Here is a 21,079-nt window from a genome sequence, read left to right as displayed (position 1 = left end):
TATCTGAAACATTTTGTAGTCTTTGCTGCCTCTGACAGTTCATAATTAAGTCGCGAAATTGTTTTTAACTGGGCTTAACATTTGGCATCAGTTCATTCCACTATCACTCCATACCTAGCAGCTGTTAAGATGTTAATTGTTCATGTCCATTGGCAGCTGGTGCAGGCAATGGCTACACGAACATAGACGAACTGCACGGAGCTTGTGGAACTAGCTGGCAGGTTGGCAAAGGATACCGCTGTTTGTGTGGTATGCTTGCCACTATAGTCCCATATTTGTCCAAAAATAGATGTCTTGTGCTTTATCTCTATAATCAACAAACACTTCTGGCACATACAAGTCACATTTGAGGCACTATTGTCAGTCAGGACATCTAGGATTGGGACAACTGAAAACTTTCTCCCTCCGATTTTAACCCCCTCTCACCATGAACTGCAGCGAAAAAATAGTAAACAGTATTGTTGGATGGATATGATGCATCGACTGTCTTGTGGCGGAAGCAGAATTTAGTTTTGTAATATGACTGTCATCTCAAGGTGACTGGTCGGAACTGGGAGGCACCTGGTGTGTAGTAGAGATCAGACATGGAGCAAGCACCAATCTAATGTTAGAGTTCCATGCTTCACAAATCAAGGTGCCATTGTTACATCAGTGCTAATAGGCTTCCATTGTTCCCACTGTAGTTTCAGTGTTATGACGAGTCTGAGAACTGTGGCACTGCAATCGCTTCATACGCGTTGACTTGTTCCCATTTACTCAAGCATGCAGGAGTGTAAGGCTAGTAGTGGCTTAGTACGGACGATGAGTACACAATCTTGCTACTGTAAAGTACTGACGAGGTGAAATGACTGATTGTAGGGGTCAGATGGCCTTTAATCAAACTGTGTTTTGTGAGACAGTGAGCATATAAGACAAAAATTAGTTGATGGCAAGTATACAATACTAATCTGTTTCATTAGAGGATGAGTGATATCTGGAATGAGTGTCATGCTATTGTCCATGCTTCAGAAAAAACATACAAATTTTGTCCAATGCAAACAAAAGTCTTTATTCTTGTTTGCTCCACCTCTACTACAAGAAAGTGTGTGCTGGCTCATAAAAAATAACTTTGCGCAGAGCAATGTATCTGTTATATCCCAGCTGCAAAAGAGCACACCTGGCTATAGCAGCTTGTGTTTATGGGCTAACAGTGAATTGTCTAGCTTATCATTCATTTCTGTAATTCATTATAGTAATTAATCACCATTTGAAGCTTGCACTTCAGCTTTGTCATAGTTTCTATTACTATCGTTCCACACTTGGTAACACCTCGTGTGTGTGTGTGTGTGTGTGTGTGTGTGTGTGTGTGTGTACGTGTACGTGTACGTGTACGTAATTGTTAGACAGTCTCTGAGTAGACATTAAATATTAGAATAAATTTAGAGCAGCCTTCAGAAAAGTTTTACCTACATAAATCAACGTATAAACGGAACAATATTCATAGCCAACTGATCAGTCGTTATATTGGTAAATAACTTATTCCTTTCGTTAAGTCAGGCTGGACATTTAGTGGTGTTTCAACTTGCATTTGAGAATCACTATGAAGCCAAAACCATGATCGTGTGTAATAAATGAATAGTAATTTACGGTTTAATGGTGGAAATTTCTTTCAAAAAGGTCATGTGTGTAGTGGGAATCGCGAGTGTCTGCGGCTTTACTTGCGAACTTGTGTACTCACTCTCCTTTTCTGAGTGAGCCAAGTTCAGTTGTACCTGACAACAAATGCAAGTGACTAACGGGCTACGGGGGAGACTTGAGAGTCAAATATATGGGCACACAGAGACATTGAGTTTTAAGATGACATCATAGGACTCTCTGGGGAATTGAAAGCGAGTATACAGAGCTCATTTCTGATCTGTAGCATGTAGTGTGCTTGGATGGTGGTGTCCTCTTGTTGTATGGCTGTGTACCATATGGCTATGTACACTACAGTAAGTAAACAAATATCAGCCCTCAAAATAAAATGGATATGGTATTTATGGAAGGTGGCATAATGCGAGGATAATTTTTTTCTACTTTTGTGTATCTATTGGCAGTACTTAGAATTTCATCTCCTGGAAATGTGTATTGTGGGTATCCATTCTGCCTCCTTCCAATTTATACATATTTTAAAGTGAATTTTCCTTTGAAACAGTTAAATCATTAGAAATGTGGGGGCAAGTGCAAAAAAACAGGGCTTTGTGGGAATGGATGGTATCATGCAAGAAGAGTTGGTAAGCGTTGGATGGGGGCAGAAGGGGGTAAGAGGTTCTGCAAGTGGCACTGGATGTGAAGCACTTGTTGAGGACAACATGTTGTGTGGCACTTCACACAACTGGATGATCAAGGTTGGCTCTTAGCCAAAGTTGGGCAGTTGTGTTCATCTAGGTGGACTGTTTGTGCAAGTTCATACTCATGTAGAGTACTGTGCAGTGTGTGCAGCAGAGTTGGGTTGTGATATGGCTGTTTTCATAATGCAATGCCTTTTGAGATTTCGGAAATGACAGAGTGTGGACAAAAAAGGTCTTAGGCAGAGGAATTGCATAATTCTTGCTTCTTGCATGGGACTTTGGTGGAAAGGAAAATACCACTTTAGAAGAATGGTAGCAAAGGTATTTGTCACTACAGGATGGGATGGAGCTAGTTAAAACCCTTGTGCACATTCAAATGCAGATGTTTGTGTCAAAGGAGTAGAAATTATAGGTGGGATTATAATTAGCCACAGAAACCAGGTAGGCTGTTATGGTGCCAGGAGTTGGGGGAATTGGTGTTGATTAGTGACGAAACTATGTGCATTTGGAATGTCAGTGTAGAGGGAGGTGGCATTAATAGTGGCAAAGTGTTTGTTGCTAAAGGAATAGAAACTTCTGAGAGCCAGGTATTCAGTTGGAACACAGTAACCAGCCACAGTGGGACACTCCAGATATTTTGGCTTGTGGATCTTAGAAAACATGTAGGAATTAAGTGTTCGGGGAGTGGTGGCAGTGAGAAAGGGACAAAGGAAATATATTTTAGGTTGGGCATGTGTGTCACCAAACTTCTCGAGAATGGGATGATTACAGCAGAACCTGTATATACGTGATGGCAGGCAGAGGCCATCGACCAGGTAGTTAATCTATCCTTCATCTGCTTTGAGAACGATAAGGTCAGGATCTGCTTTATGATGGTGTATGGAAGTTCCTTCCGCATAGAGGTTTTGCTGTGGTGATTGATATTGTAATCTATTTGCCCTACATAACTATAAGAGGCCGAATTTCGAGAAGTACTAACTGCCACTGTATGTAAAACAAAAAAAAAAAATTTGAGAGTTACACATCATAAAATGAAATTGATATCATAAATATGTATTAACAAAGCTAAAGCGCCTTCTAACATGTAATAGGTGTGTCACAAGAACTCAGCACAGACTACTAAGACTTATGTTTAGCATACTTGTTACCGACTGTATGTAACTTCCATACTGTAATTAAAATAAATTTGTGGTTGAACTTTCAGTGAATCGATCAGTGGGGGTTGGGGTCTGACGACCACTGCCCTTTCTCGAGCTTCACGTGCTCGCTGTGTTGCATATTCTTTAGATGCATTCAGAGCTTTGGAAGGCAAGGCTTATTGCGTGGAGAATCAAACCCTGAGTGATTCATATTGATTGCATCAGAACATGTGTGTGCTCATAATAACTGATAACACTGGCTCCCCTCCCACTGTTAGTGACAACTATCAATCACAAAGTTGTTTTATTAGAGCAGTTACTCACCAAGTTGAGGCATAGTGGCTAACATAAATGGCATTAATGCATTTTTCAGTTGAAAGAATTTCTTAACACCAAATAGGACTTTTTGCACAGTTTCTATTACTTAGCTTTCTATAGCTTTAGAATTTGGGAACTACAACTGAAAGGCAACATACATTGTGGATCTGAGTCACAGGAACAGTTTACATGTTGCCGTCATAAATTATCATCTGTTCAACATGTTTGATGCAGTGCTTAGCACATTGGACTCGCATTCGGGAAGACAACGGTTCAAACTTGCGTCCAGCCATCCTGATTTAGGTTTTACGTGATTTCCCTAAACCGCTTCAGTCAAATTCTGGGATGCGTCCTTTGAAAGGGCATGGCCGACATCGTTTCCTATTCCAATGGGATTGATGACCTCCCTGTTTGGTCCCCCCCCCCCCCCCTCCCCCCCTCCCAAACCAAACAACTACTAACTACTATCAATATGTTTACATAGACACAATTCATTATCAGTTTGCTCAGACTAGTTGATGGTGTGGTTGAGTGGGGAAACATATAGTTGTGAAGATGTATCTCAATTTGGAATGCTGTTAATTCAGGCCATTTGCAACTATTTACCCTTTAAATATCTGTAACATTCTTAGTTGTCTGGCTGCCAACCTACCCTAATTGTATGTCATGCTACTTATGTACTAAACTGTATTTGCTGTGAATTTATGGAATAAAGTGGAACTATTGACTGTTGGTAACCTTCACAAGTTAGATTGGGCCACAATAGTGATAAACAGTGAGAGACTGACAGCAACTTGGGTACTGAGGTTAAATCTTGTTAGAATCTCATTAAGGTTGTAGGTTAGTGGTTTATTTTGCCATAAGAGTTTCTTTAAGGTAGCCTTATACAAAGAGATCTCCATTGTTTTTTATTCTCTGGAAAGCACCACATGGTATCTCTGTTGATATTATGTATACTTTGACATTATTCAAATTACTAATATTGGCACTGGCTTCTTCATATTTTAGGTGATACTGGTGAAATAAAGTTTGAAGTGCGAGAACAAATTGATATGAAAGTTGCTGAATGGAGAGAAGAAGGCAAAGCAGAAATTGTTCCTGGTGTATTATTTATTGATGAGGTAACACTTTACATACATGTGTGTTTTAACTAAATCCATTTTTCATGTACTTACTGTCATTAAATGTTCTGTTCCAACGTATGTAATGGATTCTTGAGTTCACGTCTTGGGGCCTTTGTCTTGTAGTAGTTGTTGTTAATGGTAAATAAAATCAGTGTGAACTGCTTGCATCTGTAGCTTGAGGAAGCTGGGATAATAGGAACAGTAGACAGAATGCTTTTGAAGAGTATTCTCACAAATTATTTTTTATGGCTGTATGGACAAGTGTCGAAATGATCCCAATGTTCTACTAGGTTTTTATAGCTCTGAAATACACTGTCTGATCAAAAGTATCCTGACATGTGTCATGTGGAAATAAAATGATTGTACGGTTGTTCAGTTGCCTGGTGCAAGTCTTTCTATTCGACTCCACTTGAGCATTGATGAAGATGAGATGAAATGATCAGAACAACACAAACACCCAGTCCCCAAGTGAAGAACATCTCTGACTTGTTCGGGGATCAAACCTCGGACATCATGATGTAAAGGCAGCAACACTAACCACTGTACCTTGAGCTATGGACTATGACCGCTAGATGTCACAAGAGGCAGTGAGTATTATGTTGCCGGCAGCAGCAGCAATGGGTCGATTGGGAAAGGTCAGTTACTTCGAACGTGATCTAGTCATTGGATGTCGTCAATCAGGGACATTTCAGCCCTTGTAAAGTTACCAAAGTCAACTGTTAGTGTCATAATTGTGACGTGGAAATGTGAAGACACATTCACAGCTAAACAAAGTGCACGCAGATCTCGTGTACTGACGGAGAGGGATTGTTGAGCATTGCAAAAGCAGCTGTAAGTAATCGTGTAAAATCAATGGAAGAAAGTGATTTGGCCTGACTAATCTCTGCATACCTTGTGGTGATGCGGTGGAATGGTTTCGGTTTAGTGAATGACTGGAGAACGTCATCTGCTCTCGTGTAGTGTTAACAGTGAAGTATAGAGGAGATGGTGTTGTGCTACAGGGGTGTTTCTTTTGTGTTTATAGTATGGTCCCCTTATCACACTAAATGTGGAATGGTATGCACACATTTTACAGCATTGTGTGTCATGTACAGTACAGTTTAGATACGACACTTTGTCGTATCAGCATGACAATACACAATGTCATAAAGCAGCGCCTGTGAGAGAATGGTTTGTGGAGAATAGCATTCCGGAAGTTGACTTGCTTGTCCAGAGTCCCAACCTCAACCGAGTGCAACCCCTTTGGGTTGAGTAACTGAATTCATTCCAGGCATCTTGTGTGCAGCATATAAGTATCTTAAAGGTGCCTCAAAAATTTAACACTGTCAACTGTAAACAATTGTTGAGTTATGTGAGATAGAGAACATGATGCTGATGCACAAGTAGTTCTTTTTTTGTCAGTTGCCATAGGATGTCACTAAACTAGTGTTGTTCTGAATCATAACATGAGCTGGACCTTCTTCGTCATTGTCTCACACTAGCCTGTACTTACTTTGAATTCTGTGATGTGGGCAGTTGGAAAATTCGTGTTTTTCTTCGGCACCTTCATTCGGATAATTTTTCAAGTAATTTGAAAGCATTAATTTCATTTCTTATACATATACTGAACACCTGCTGCTCCAGTTTGTAAAACCTTCTGTGACTTGGTCCCTCAAAAGGTTTTTTGTGTAGATCTGGCAATCTCTAATTTATTCTTTTCCTGATGCCACCTAGGAACATTCAGTTTTGTGACATCAAATTTTCTTCCTTCTGTGCTGCTGTTTGTGGTGTTTGCTTCATGAATAAGCATTAACTTAAATTTAGTGTCTTATTGTCTGTGTGAACCAATTTTGATCTGCAAACTCTTAGACCCATGTTACTTGATAGTCACAGCTGTGCTTTGTATCCATCATCATCCACTACAGTTGACTGTTCTTACAGCATTTAGCAAACTGAATATCGACACTCTCATCCTCTCAGCTCCTAGTGCCGATTTGGCAGAAATCGGACAACTTCAGGTTAACAACATACACCTTGAAAATCAACAGTTCTGTCAAGCAGTAGACGTGCCATTACGTATGTATACATCACAAGAAATACTGTGGCTGTGATCCTTTCAAAGATATTCTTTCTTGAAGGCATTGATACATGTCTGTGTTGTCAATTTATTGTCATGACTGTGGTAGCCATTCTAGGAAACAAATTAAAGCAGAAGCTCGTTATATGTTCAACTGGTTCATTCATTGCAAATTTTGGAAACTATTGCTGTCTTTTCTTTCTTTGTAAGTGAGAACCTATTCACTTTATACTCGTTATTTACAAAGCAAAATGTAGTATGAAAATTGCTTAAGAAGCTCCCCCCAATGTTAAATAAATGTGATGGTTGTTTAAGCGTGTTTTGATTTGTGCAATAAAAGAATTATCTGCAGCAATAAAACACAAACGAGAGAAAAAAATGCCATAATAAAACTTAAGATGCAAAGAAAATGAACCATTTACAACACTGTGCGCACAGTAGCCTCTGCTGACAACAAAATGTGTCAAAGGCTTAAGGATGAAGATTCTGCAATAATTCGTAACAAGAAACTGCTTTTGATGAGAATGGCATTACAACTGTTTAAATTTGGTTCATTTGAGCACTTGCCAATAGGCTCGTGTGCGCACAGAACTGAAGTCGCATATGAACAGCGTCTTCTCCTGCTGGATAATTGGGAGTATGGAGTAGCATCAAGCAGCCAGATGCTACCCAGAAAAACTTTCCTGGCACATGAAGCTGCCAGATTCACTCATGCGCAGAACAATTGGAATTGGAATGGGGTTGGTAGTTTCCACATGACCCATATTTACGTTTAGTGATTTTGCTATTTTCGTTCACAGCTCTTGTTTCAAATGAAAACAAAACAGGTTTCTGTGGCTGGCAGCCATCAAGTGAATTAAGATACATTCACATAATTATGAAAGATTAAAACGTGTTATTAGTTCCAGTTTTTATTTCCATGTTATTGCCAATCAAGCCCTAATTGCTTTACATAACAAGAAGTTATTTTTACCAGTTTGCTGAAGACATTTGGCTTTCATTAATCTTTTCCACAGAGACAGTCAATTTATTTGAAACAAAGTTGTTCATTCCACACTGTTAGCTAATTTCAGCTGTTTCCTGAAAACTACACTGAAACGCTTAATGCCAGGTAGGTGCCTACTTGATTGTAAATCTAGACATACACATGTGCAATTATGCATTAGAGTAAGATTTACGAAATTCCGATGCTCATGGAGTGTTCTCTGGTGTTCTGTTTCTTTTATGACATAATGTAAGATCTCTTAATGCTGTATACATACAGACATATGTAAATCTTCACTTCAGTATAAATAAGCAGGCAAATTTCATCAGTGGTATTGAATAAAATGTTTTGTTTAAAATATATTGACAGCCTTAGCCGAGTTGTATGTGTCTGCCTTCCATGAAAGACAATATTTTTTGATCACAAGACATGTTTCAGCAATTGCCTGGTACCTCCTCTAGGTTTTACATTGTTTCTTAATTTGTGTTGTTTACCTCTTAAATTTACAGAATGCCATTCTTCAACAGATTACAGACTGGCAGCGCACCTTGATTTTATCATTGTGACTCCCCACAAGGCTTTATATTTACTCCTGGAGTAGGGCATAACCTGCCAGTTATACACTTTCTTGGCTACACAAATAACCTTGTAATTTTTTATACAGTTTGAAAAAGTAATGAAAAACTTAAGTGTTCGTAGTTCTGGAGGATACAAACAATTTTTATTTTTTGCAAGAATTTGTATTCCTTCTTACTAGCTTTATGGAGTGTTGTTTGTTGCAAACCTGATTGGAAATGTTATGTAACAGTATTGCAGAGCAAGAGTAAGAAAAACCTGTTAAAATTACCACATAGTAATATGAGAGTACTTTGAGCTGTAGAGATTAGTTTCAAAATGAGTATTATGCCATGGACTGCTTTCTTATTTTGTGTTCCTTATGTGGATAGGATCTGATACAACTTTTGCCCTAAGTGCAATAACTCCATGTGTCTCCTCAGAACAACATGCCGCTGTGCTAAACATAGACCAAACAGAAATGCAGTGAAAGGCATATGAGCGTAGCAAACACAAAGCATAAGCTTCTCACGTGGTCGTAGGTGTGCATGTGCAGTAACGGTAGTTTCCTGGCTCTATCTGGCAAATGTTCAAATGAACCTAACAGATTGTGAATGATGGTGTGAGAAGTGATACTTTCGACGTAAATTTCTTTTTATGCAAGATATCATTGAAAACTTAACACTTTTGAGGACCAGCCAGTTAGAAAAATTTTAGGTCCAGAAGACCAGACATTTATGACATTATTTGAAATTTTACTGGCATGTTTCTGTTTGATATATCTTAAAGGGTAACACATGCACAAAAGGCATATATTATATGTGAAAACTTAACTTCTCTTATAGCTACACTCTTTGTGTTAGTTTAAACAATTAACTTTCCCTATTTGTGTGATCTTGCTGCTATTTTGTGATGTTGCTATTGGCTGACTACATCATGTGTCCCATGCTTTGAATATTTGCTGTCATTGGTTGGTGAGATCACGTGACATGAACTATGATTGGTTGACAAAAATGCATCGCAATATCTATACCAATGCTTTGGATAACGTGCTGTGTTTATTGGAATTTGTGTTTATGCTTTCATAATACAAAGATATGCAATGTACATGTTTTTCTGCACCAAAGATTTTTCCAAAACGTGTTTTTATTTGCTGGGTTTTGTTTGCTAAAGCGCTGGGAAGTTCCACGCTGGTGTATAAAACCCTTACCATTCGAAGGATTGATAAGTTTTATGATTCCAAGGAAAAGTATACTGTCACTTAACACAGAAAACATGTATTTTCACTCTGGAAAAAATGTATTTTTAACTGGAAACTCTGGGGAAATCCGGGAACTGTTTTTCCTTTTCCATGTATACAACTTGAATTGTATTTTTGATGGGTATTTTTACATTTGTAAAGTCAGTTCAGTTTAGATTCAGGGCAGCTGTACTCATCAAACTCTGACTGCAGTTACTGCCAAATTTACTATTGCAACCCCACATAAGGTATATTAAATGTAACTTTTCAAAATTATAAAATATTGCTTTGTGGTGACACTAAAATTTTCTGAAAATTGCATCTGGTTTTACATGTTGAATAGTCTTGTTTGTTTCACTGCAACATGTGGCAACAAAAATTGTCTTTGTGCAGCTTACTTTACGTGTAGAACTTGGGAATCCTTGTATACATAGATTTTCCTAATGTATCATTTCCCTGAAATTGTAAGTTTAATATCCAATTTGATTTTTCTCTTTGTAAACTAAATTTTGAAGTTCGTGTCCAGTATGTTACAGAAAAATATGAAATTCATACACACATGAAAAAAAGTTTTGCATCACCTTGGTTCCGGAACTTTCAGTGTTGTTGGTGGGTCACTTCTTCCATAAACAGCCCTTTTCAATCTATCCCAGGCATGTTCAGTAGGGTTTCTGGCTGGAGAACATGCTGGCCACTCTAGTTGAGCGATGTCGTTATCCTGAAGGAAGTCATTCACAAGATGTGCACGATGGGGCGCGAATTGTCGTCTATGAAGACGAATGCCTGGCCAATATGCAACCAATATGGTTGCACTATCAGTCGGAGGATGGCGTTCACGTATTGTACAGCCGTTACGGCACCTTCCATGACCACCAGTGGCATATGTTAGCCCCACATAATGCCACCCCAAAACAGCAGGGCACCTCCACCTTGCTTCACTAACTGGACAGTGTGTCTAAGGCATTTAGCCTGACCAGGTTGTCTCCAAACATGTCTCCGACGATTGTCTGGTTGAAGGCATATGTGATACTCATCGGTGAAGAGAACATGATGCCAATCCTGAGTGGTCCATTTGGCATTGTTGGGCCCATCTGTACTGCGCTGCATGGTGTCGTGGTTGCAAAGATGGACCTCGCCATGGACGTCGGGTGTGAAGTTGTGCATCATGCAGCCTATTGTGCACAGTTTGAGTCGTAACACAACATCCTGTGGCTGCACAAAAAACATTATTCAGCATGGTGGCATTACTGTCAGGGTTGCTTCAAGCCGTAATCTGTAGGTAAAAGTCACCCACTGCAATAGTAGCCCTTGAGCAGCCTGGACGAGGCATGTCATCGACAGTTCCTGTATCTCCTCCATGTACGAACAATATCACTTTGGTTCACTCCGAGATGCCTGAACACTTCCCTTGTTGAGAGCCCTTCTTGGCACAAAGTAACAATGCAGACATGATTGAACCGCGGTATTGACCGTGTAGGCATGGTTGAACTACAAAGAACACGAGCCGTGTACCTCCTTCCTGGTGGAATGGCTGGAACTGATTGGCTGTCGGCCGTCTAGTAGGCGCTGCTCATGCAGTTCTGGGAATAGGAATGATACAAAACTTTTTTTGATGTGTATATTTGAACTGTATAAATTTGTAATGAAACAATGGAAATGTCCACTGTTGAATTTGTAATGAGTAAGATGTCTGTTTGCTTATAAGTACTGGCCATAATCTAGTTTGAGTCTTGCATGATGCTCGTTTACAGAATTATTAGGGTTAAGTACATAATGTAGTCCACAATTTCTCAGAAATTAGCTGTAGCATCGTTTATGCTTCGATTTTAAGATTGCCTGTCTTTATTGACTAATATATTGTCATTGTCTACACTAGGTCCATATGTTAGACATTGAGTGCTTTTCATTCCTGAATCGTGCGTTAGAGAATGAGATGGCTCCAGTTGTCATTATGGCTACCAATCGTGGCATAACTCGGATAAGAGGCACCAATTACCGATCACCTCATGGAATTCCTCTTGACCTTCTTGACCGTATGATAATTGTGTCTACGTCACCATACCAGGAAAAGGAGTTGAAAGAGATTTTAAAAATTAGGTGGAGTATTCATTTATCTAAATATTTAGATGAAAGATTGTTTGAAGAGTGCATGCTACCATTAAAACAATTCAGTTGTGAATGTGTAATCTCTCTCTCTCTCTCTCTCTCTCTCTCTCTCTCTCTCTCTCTCTCTCTCACTCACACACACACACACACACACAGCACAGAGACACTTTTCTCTTCTGCTTTATCCCTTCTACTTACTTACTCCTACACCATGTTTCTTATTCTTTAGTCAGTCTTTATCAAGTTTACATTATATGAATTTATCCATACTGAAAGGGCCAGAGTCAAAATTTTTAGGATCTCTGACCAGTATTAATATTTCATCACCCACTCTAGGCTAATGTTTGAACATCAGGTCGTATTACACATACTTAAGACACATTATAATGGATTACACTCTTCCTTTTTTTTTTTTTCTAAAAAAAAAGACATTGAAGTGGATATAGGCCCTTCCAGTACAGACCAATTCATATATGGATATCTTACTTTGCAGAGCTAGTTTGTAAACAAACTGCTTTCACTCTTGGCAACATTAATCCCAAAGAAAACATTTTCGTTGATATAGCAAGATGTTACACAAAAATTTGGAAAGTTTAATATGAAATATCATAAAACTTACTTTTACACAGCAATTTCCGCATTTATCCAAAAATACTCACATTGGCTTGTACGTTACAATTTAAGTATAGACACTTCCTCTCCTCCCTTTTCCTTCTTGGAAGCAGTAAGGAAGTTTGTGGCGGCTTTACCGTGATGTGATTGCTTCTTGCTCTCTGTGTTGGAATTAAAATGACGTGCAATGGTAAGAGATACATATACCTGCTTGGGCAAGTGATGTGTTCGTGTCTGTTCGTTCAATAAATGTAACCAACAGAATATCATATCCATCTTATTCTTCCATGTCCCCAAATCTAAGGAAGGATAAGTCATTCTGTTAGGAAACTCTCATATTAGAAGACGTGGAAGAGTACACGCGGTTGCCAGGAAATGTGCAGCATCAGCATGAGAAAGAGTTGTCTTTATGAATTCTGTGAGAGTAGATTGTCATCTGTTAGTGGGGGATGAGCAGTGGGGCATAAGAGAAAAGAACAATCTGCAGAATAAACTGCTTGCTTGTTGGACTTCCTACTGCTTCTTCAACTGACAGAAATTTCAAGCCCCAGTATACCATGGATTTTCAATTGTCACTACAAATTTAGAATAAGTTACTTTGTAACCCACCTCTGTATGGGATATTGCCCTGTGACACAACTATCTTGAAGACCAAGTGGTGCTTTTTTGATTTACTGTGTTCTGTGTACAGCAGTTTAGCACAGGCATTACTTTCTCAGACAAGAAAACTTATATTGCGTTGTGTGTTAACCTACAATGGGCTATCCACTCGCATAATTGACTGTTTTGGAATAACACGTATTGGTAATAAAGTGAACTGTAGATCTGTCTGTTGCAGGAGCTAGCACAGTCGAGTGGCTAGGCACAGCCATGTTCTAGTTCACTGTAGTGTATACTTTCACCTCGACCACAGAAAATGCCTCCATGGGCAGGTGTGATCAGGTAGCGTTAATATGAAATGTGTTCAAATTGCGAATATGGACATCCATCAGCTGTATAATGGATTGACGACATTGAAAATGTGTGTCAATAAGTAGGAAGGCTGTGTTCAAGCCCCAGTCCAGCACAAATTTTCATTGTCGTCATTTCGTTACACAAGTGATAGTGTTCCTATTCACAATTACGAATACATTTCGTGTATTTCATAAAGGCTGTAGTCGCCGCAGTTCCCTCCAAACACGGCAATATCACATTTACTGTTAATGTCGTTAAGCAATATTATGAACAACCAAAAAAATACCAACACTGCAATAACTTCAAAGCTTTTATCACATAGGAATGATAGCTAGGAGACTGAGGGAAAAGTGTTCTGTCCGTGGCATTCAATTTAAGTTTGCTAGAATAAACAAGGCCTTATGTGAGAACGAAACTTCATTGTTTTAAAAAAGGCACACTACATTACATTTTTAAGAAAAAATTAAACATTGAGACTAAAATGGCCAGTAGTCTATTGTGACCAAATGCATATTTGTACATATTACTCTGTGAGTAAATTAAAATTCTTGTTGAAGCATCTGGCCATGTGTGCTTTCAAATATACAGGGTGTCTCAAACCTTTTGGGTCAAATTGAAACAGGTGATGGTGGATCCACAACTGATTCTATAGAGACAGGGAACCAATAGTCAGAAATGCATATTTAGTACATTTGGGGCACATACAGTTATGCCTCATAACAGCAATGTAGCACATAGTAATTGTTCGAAGCAATGACTGCCATTCTGAATTCGTGTATTTCAATGGTGCATGTAGTTCTGCCACACTCGCACAAAAATCCTGGGTGTCTGTTGTACACTGGAACAGGCAGCGGGTGATAAACAGCATACACCCATGACCACGAAACAGACATATTGTACAAGACTTAACTTACTGCACGTGTGTCATGCGATGACCCCATGCACTGCACCAGTGTATTAAACTGTGCTGCATACATAACACTACCCCTGGTGTAAGGTGTCCTTTGCTTCAAACGGCTTCTGATGTGTCCATGTGTTGGGTATTACTGTGTACAGCACATGATGCATAGTCAAAGATAGAACATTATTTGGCATGAGAGTTGACACATGCATTTAACGTATGGGACGGCAGGATGTAATATCTGTAAAACATACAGAGAAAGCTTTCCCCAACAGGTGTCATTGTAATTGGAAGAAGTTTATCTCTAGTGATACCAACTTATGAAAGATGGAGTCATTCATGCCACAGTATGTCAGCCTAGTTTCCCACGAAAGACATGTCCGAACACCAGACTTTGAGTAGGTGGTGTTGGATCACGTGGCCAACTACCCAGCAATAAGCATCCATCAACTTGCAGTGAAATGCAGACTTTGAAGGATACAGAGTGGCAAGTTCGGTTGGAACAGGTATTACATCCCTCTCATAAAGAATGTGTGCAAGCTCTGGAACCAACAGAGTTTGAGCCCCGCCTTTACTTCTATCAATTGATTATTCACCACAGTCTTGTAGTGCTGAATTTTGTACAGTTCACAGATGAGGCCTCAATCACCTGTGATCGTGTTTTCAACAGCTGCAACAGCCATGTCTGGAGTGAGGACAATGCCTATACCACCAACATTGGTGGCCATCAGGAACTATTCTCTGACAGTGTACGGTCATGCATTGTCCAAGATCACATAATAGGACTGTATTTGCTGCCTCCTCATTTGACTGGTACAGTGTTCCTGTGAGATGTGCTGCTACAGTTCTTGAAGATGTACTACTTGTTGTATGCGAAAGGATGTGGTTACAACATGATGGTGCACAAGTGCACTTCAATGGTAATGTCTGTGAGCACCAGAACAACGCATGCACTCGTTGTCGAACTGGAAAGGACGACTCACCCGTGGCCAGCATGATCGCAGAATCTCGCACCTCTGTAATTTTTCCTCTGTGATTAGGTGAAGACATTGTTGTATGAAACCCCCATAGAAGCGGACAAAAATCTGCTTGCTAGCATCCAAGCTGCGTGTCTCCTGGTACAACAGACACCAAGGGTCTTTGAGAGAGTGCTGGAGAACTTCATGTGTCATTCCCATGCTTGCATTGAAACTGCATCATCACGTTGAGCAGTTACCATGAGCTACATTGCTGTTATGCAGTGTATGCTGTGTGTGTATATAACATAGTAAGTATGCATTTCCGACCACTGGTTTCCTATCGCAGTGTAATCTTGTATCTCACTATCACCTATTTCATTTCCGTTATGCAGTACAAGGTTAATTAGAAAGTAGGGTCCGAGGCTCCTTAGCTAATCGAATGTCCCGCAGACATTGAAATGGGCATGTGCACCAACTGCTGGCGTGCCTTGGTCTTCAAATGGCTTGATTTTTATTGATGTTGTCGCAGTGTGATGTTCACAGTGAGTTCAAAATATTTAAAACAATTGATCAACTTACTGACTGTGAAAGAAGGTCAGTGATTTGGTTTTTGACGGCAAGGAATGTTGCAGCAGCTTAAATTCATAGACAGGTAAGCGAGTTGTAGGGACTCAGTGTGATGAGTGACAGCCAAATGTGTGAGTGAGCGATAGCTTTCAAGGAAATGCAGGAAAATCTCCGTGGTGAACTGCATTTGGGCCGACAGTCAGTGATCTCAGATGATTTGGTCAAAGCCTTGGACAAAAAGGTTTATAGACTGGTGATTCATAGCTTCAGCTGTAGCGTTGGCATGAATTTCCGTATGTGGGTAGAACAACTTTGCACAAAATTCTCTCTGAAAAGTAACAATTTTGCAAATTGTGTGCACATTGTGTTCCCAGGCTGGTTACTGAGAAACACAAAATGGAAAGAGTGGCTTGTGTTGTTGATTTTTTACCAATATCATGAGCAAGATGATCAATTTTTAGAGAGCATTGTCACAGGGGATGAGACGTAGGTTTCTCACATGACCCCAGAGTTTAAACGTCGGTCAATGGAATGATGTCACATGATTTCACCAGTCAAACTAGAGGCCAAGCAGACAGTCTCGATACGTAGGGTTATGGTAATCGTGCTTTGGGATAGACTTGGAGTATTGTTAGGCAAATTTATGCAGCAAGGGACAACAATAAATGCAGCTGTTTATTGCGCTACCCTGACTCAACTTCGACGTGCAATACAGAATAAGCATCATTGATTCTTGACATCTGGAGTTTTGTTGCTGCATGACAATGCCAGACCACGTTCTGCCATCCACATCCAAAATCTGATCAGATGTTTTGGATGGGAACAGATAGTTCACCTACCATACAATTCAGGCTTGGTGGCGAGCAATTTTTGTGTGTTTCACTACCTGAAGGAGTTTCTCAGCAGCAAGTGCTTTGCAACTGATGACATGAGAAATGCAGTTAAGGACTGGTTATTTTCACAGGTGGCAGACATCTGTGACTTAAGGGGTGCAAAAGCTTGTAGATTTTTATGACATTTGTAAACAGGTAGGGAAACTATGTAGAAAAATAGAGAAACATGTAAAGTATTGAATAAAACAGTTTTATAAGAATTGGACCTCACTCCCCAAATAACCTTAATACCTACATAATTAGAAGATATTATATTCATTAAAAATTCTGAGAATGTGCAACTGTGCTTTAAATATTCAACAGGGGCATTGAAAAAGCCCAAAAAGTGAGATTCGACATTCTCAGAACTGTATGGACGGCAGCTCTGCTTTTCTTAATATGACACCTGTGTATGGAATTACAAGGTTACTTTACTGTACAGCACTCATTCAGTCATCAGTCTTGCAGCTCTCTTACATGGTTACAGTCCCAGGAGACCTCATTATCCACAACTGTTAATCAGTAATTTATTGATCGTTTTGTAGACCTAATTATCCACACCTGTTAATCAGTAATTTATTGATCGTTTTGTAGACCTATGATTTTTCCTATTCCCTCCTCACTCTTTATTTCGCTTATAAATCCTCCTGCAGAGCTCTCAGGCTTATTCTCAATTTTCACTTATAATATCATTTATTTCATTTTCCTTGTACTGCTATAGCATGCTAGAAAAATCCCCTGATAATTTCATATCTTTGTGTGTAGGATTGTTACTATGCTGAATTTTATGTTACTTGCTGCTCATGCTGTTAGCCCTTAGATGAAGACCTCACTTCCAAAATCTTTTTAACAGTCACTGCTTTTCAGCTTCCTTCATGTTTGATGCATTGGTGACTACTGTCAAATGTTTATCTTAATTGTTAATTGCAGTTTTCAGTTTCTAAATACCTATGTGACTTTGTTACATTTAATAAATGCAATGAAATTTTGCTTAAATTGGTTACTACAATAATTCAATATTTGAGCTTCATCAGATGTTTCCTTTTGTTTCTGTAGAGCACAAAATATTGATATTTAATTCTCTTATAATACTGTGTGAAGTTTCTAGATGAATGACATTTTTCTCATCGCTAATTTAAGGTGTGAAGAAGAGGACTGTGAAATGACAGATGATGCTTTGACAGTTTTGACAAGAATTGCACTGGAGACATCATTGCGATACGCGATTCAGCTCATCACTACTGCCAGCCTTGTTGCTCGTCGTCGGAAGAGCACTGAGGTATGTGTCTGAAGTACAGTAACTCCTTATTTTATGTTAAACTAAAATGTGTTAATAATTTTGTGTGCTAAATAATAGCAAAGGTGCTCTTTCAGAACAGCCCAAGTAGTTCCCAGAATGAGATTTTCACTCTGCAGCGGAGTGTGCGCTGATATGAAACTTCCTGGCAGATTAAAACTGTGTGCCCGACCGAGATTCGAACTCGGGACCTTTGCCTTTCGCGGGCAAGTGCTCTACCAACTGAGCTACCGAAGCACGACTCACGCCCGGTACTCACAACTTTACTTCTGCCAGTACCTCGTCTCCTACCTTCCAAACTTTACAGAAGCTCTCCTGCGAACCTTGCAGAACTAGCACTCCTGAAAGAAAGGATATTGCGGAGACATGGCTTAGCCACAGCCTGGGGGATGTTTCCAGAATGAGATTTTCACTCTGCAGCGGAGTGTGCGCTGATATGAAACTTCCTGGCAGATTAAAACTGTGTGCCCGACCGAGACTCGAACTCGGGACCTTTGCCTTTCGCGGGCAAGTGCTCTACCAACTGAGCTACCGAAGCACGACTCACGCCCGGTACTCACAACTTTACTTCTGCCAGTACCTCGTCTCCTACCTTCCAAACTTTACAGAAGCTCTCCTGCGAACCTTGCAGAACTAGCACTCCTGAAAGAAAGGATATTGCGGAGACAGGGCTTAGCCACAGCCTGGGGGATGTTTCCAGAATGAGATTTTCACTCTGCAGCGGAGTGTGCGCTGATATGAAACTTCCTGGCAGATTAAAACTGTGTGCCCGACCGAGACTCGAACTCGGGACCTTTGCCTTTCGCGGGCAAGTGCTCTACCAACTGAGCTACCGAAGCACGACTCACGCAATATCCTTTCTTTCAGGAGTGCTAGTTCTGCAAGGTTCGCAGGAGAGCTTCTGTAAAGTTTGGAAGGTAGGAGACGAGGTACTGGCAGAAGTAAAGTTGTGAGTACCGGGCGTGAGTCGTGCTTCGGTAGCTCAGTTGGTAGAGCACTTGCCCGCGAAAGGCAAAGGTCCCGAGTTCGAGTCTCGGTCGGGCACACAGTTTTAATCTGCCAGGAAGTTTCATATCAGCGCACACTCCGCTGCAGAGTGAAAATCTCATTCTGGAAACATCCCCCAGGCTGTGGCTAAGCCATGTCTCCGCAATATCCTTTCTTTCAGGAGTGCTAGTTCTGCAAGGTTCGCAGGAGAGCTTCTGTAAAGTTTGGAAGGTAGGAGACGAGGTACTGGCAGAAGTAAAGTTGTGAGTACCGGGCGTGAGTCGTGCTTCGGTAGCTCAGTTGGTAGAGCACTTGCCCGCGAAAGGCAAAGGTCCCGAGTTCGAGTCTCGGTCGGGCACACAGTTTTAATCTTCCAGGAAGTTTCATATCAGCGCACACTCTGCTGCAGAGTGAAAATCTCATTCTGGAAACATCCCCCAGGCTGTGGCTAAGCCATGTCTCCGCAATATCCTTTCTTTCAGGAGTGCTAGTTCTGCAAGGTTCGCAGGAGAGCTTCTGTAAAGTTTGGAAGGTAGGAGACGAGGTACTGGCAGAAGTAAAGTTGTGAGTACCGGGCGTGAGTCGTGCTTCGGTAGCTCAGTTGGTAGAGCACTTGCCCGCGAAAGGCAAAGGTGCCGAGTTCGAGTCTCGGTCGGGCACACAGTTTTAATCTGCCAGGAAGTTTCAGCCCAAGTAGTTGATTGTACTGGTTGGCAGGCCAGGAACCATTCGTGGCAATAATGGTCAATGTAAAAGTTGCAGAGCTTATTTTAGTCTCTCTCTCTCTCTCTCTCTCTCTGATGTATGTGTACCCACACACAAAAATTGGTAAGAGAGAGGGATATGCAAATTGCAAAGCTTAAAGCTTTTTTAATTAATTATATAATTTATTTATTTACTTACTTACTTACTTACTTACTTACTTACTTTAATACAGGTTGGCATTGAAGATGTGAAAAAAGTGTACTCCCTCTTCTTTGATGAAAATAGATCTGCACAATTCCTAAAGGAATATCAGGATGAATTTATGTTTAATGAGATGGGTAAGTGTCTGTCTGGAATATTTATTTTTGCATCCAGAATTTTGAAAAGCTTATTCTTTTCATTATTCTTTGTTTAATAGTAAACAGTAGAAATATTCTTAAGTGACTCTTCCTAAAATCTCATTTATCCAGACGAGGTGAGACTGTAGGTCATCCAGGTTATCAAAAATCTGGGTAAGCTGAAAAGTCAGGGAAAATATAATGACTTTGGTTATAGACATTATTTTATTTTCGTGTGACACAAATTATGCATTTTTTTACATACATTTTAGGCCTTAAAACAATCAGTAAATTTGTTTTGATCCAGATTTGCATGCAATTTATGTGCTGCAAAATCGTGCGGGCATTTCACTTTTATCAGTTCAGTAGATGATGTTGCTGCCTAGTGTTTCAAGTAATTATTTTGTAGAACTGTGTTGTTGCCTGTTAATATGTTATAATATCTTCAGATTTAACTCTATCTTCATTAGCTAAGCCATCATTGCTGTTGTTACTGTAGGTGAATGAATGATAATTGTCATTAGAAGTCAAACCATAGGAAATATTATCATTTTGCAGCCAGTTGTTTACATCGTCAACTCCTGTATCTGAGCATGTCTCTATAAACTTCAGCTAGATGACATTTTTGCAAGTTTCAGTGTGTAAATCCTATCAGTGGTCTCATAAATGGCTGGACATACACTATTCTTTGAGTCTGACATTGTTGAATAGGATATTGATTTTCTGGAAACTGTCTTAAGTGGTTAATTATGTCACTTTGTGCTCCTAACATGCTGTTTTCCTCTTGAATTTAAATATTTGTTTATAATAAGTGAAAAGAATTTCAAATACTTTGAGAACCCGCTGATACACTCCATTTGAGTCATGTGATGCCTATGATGTCATTAGCTAAGCTCGCTGGTCCTACTGTCATAATGCTAATTCACAGTGCTGTCTTGTTTTGGAATTTATGTTTTGGAAAAAGAGTTCCATATGATGTGTAGTACTATGCTGTACAGATACATCTGTCAAAACTCCTGATAAGTCGTTTTTGAGTGTTCCAGAGAATGACCAGC

The 21,079-nt window shown here is 39.9% G+C and overlaps 1 protein-coding gene and 1 non-coding gene across 2 annotated transcripts in view; one reads left to right on the top strand and one right to left on the bottom strand.

Annotated features, from left to right (window-relative positions):
* LOC124711948 (ruvB-like 2) overlaps positions 1-21,079 on the top strand; it is a 124,876-nt gene that overhangs the window by 78,782 nt on the left and 25,015 nt on the right. Inside the window, exons 7-10 of the mRNA XM_047242215.1 lie at positions 4,775-4,887; positions 11,603-11,823; positions 17,838-17,976; positions 19,919-20,024. Of these exons, the coding sequence (XP_047098171.1) occupies positions 4,775-4,887; positions 11,603-11,823; positions 17,838-17,976; positions 19,919-20,024 (579 nt within the window). The remainder of the gene's footprint in view (positions 1-4,774; positions 4,888-11,602; positions 11,824-17,837; positions 17,977-19,918; positions 20,025-21,079) is intronic.
* On the bottom strand, positions 18,158-18,232 carry Trnas-cga. Its single transcript has one exon. It is a non-coding gene; the product is annotated as a tRNA-Ser (tRNA).

Source organism: Schistocerca piceifrons, chromosome 8 (assembly GCF_021461385.2).
Source record: "Schistocerca piceifrons isolate TAMUIC-IGC-003096 chromosome 8, iqSchPice1.1, whole genome shotgun sequence".
Lineage (NCBI taxonomy): Eukaryota > Metazoa > Arthropoda > Insecta > Orthoptera > Acrididae > Schistocerca > Schistocerca piceifrons.
Note: the sequence above shows the minus strand (reverse complement) of the source record. Positions and strands in the feature narration are given on the sequence as shown.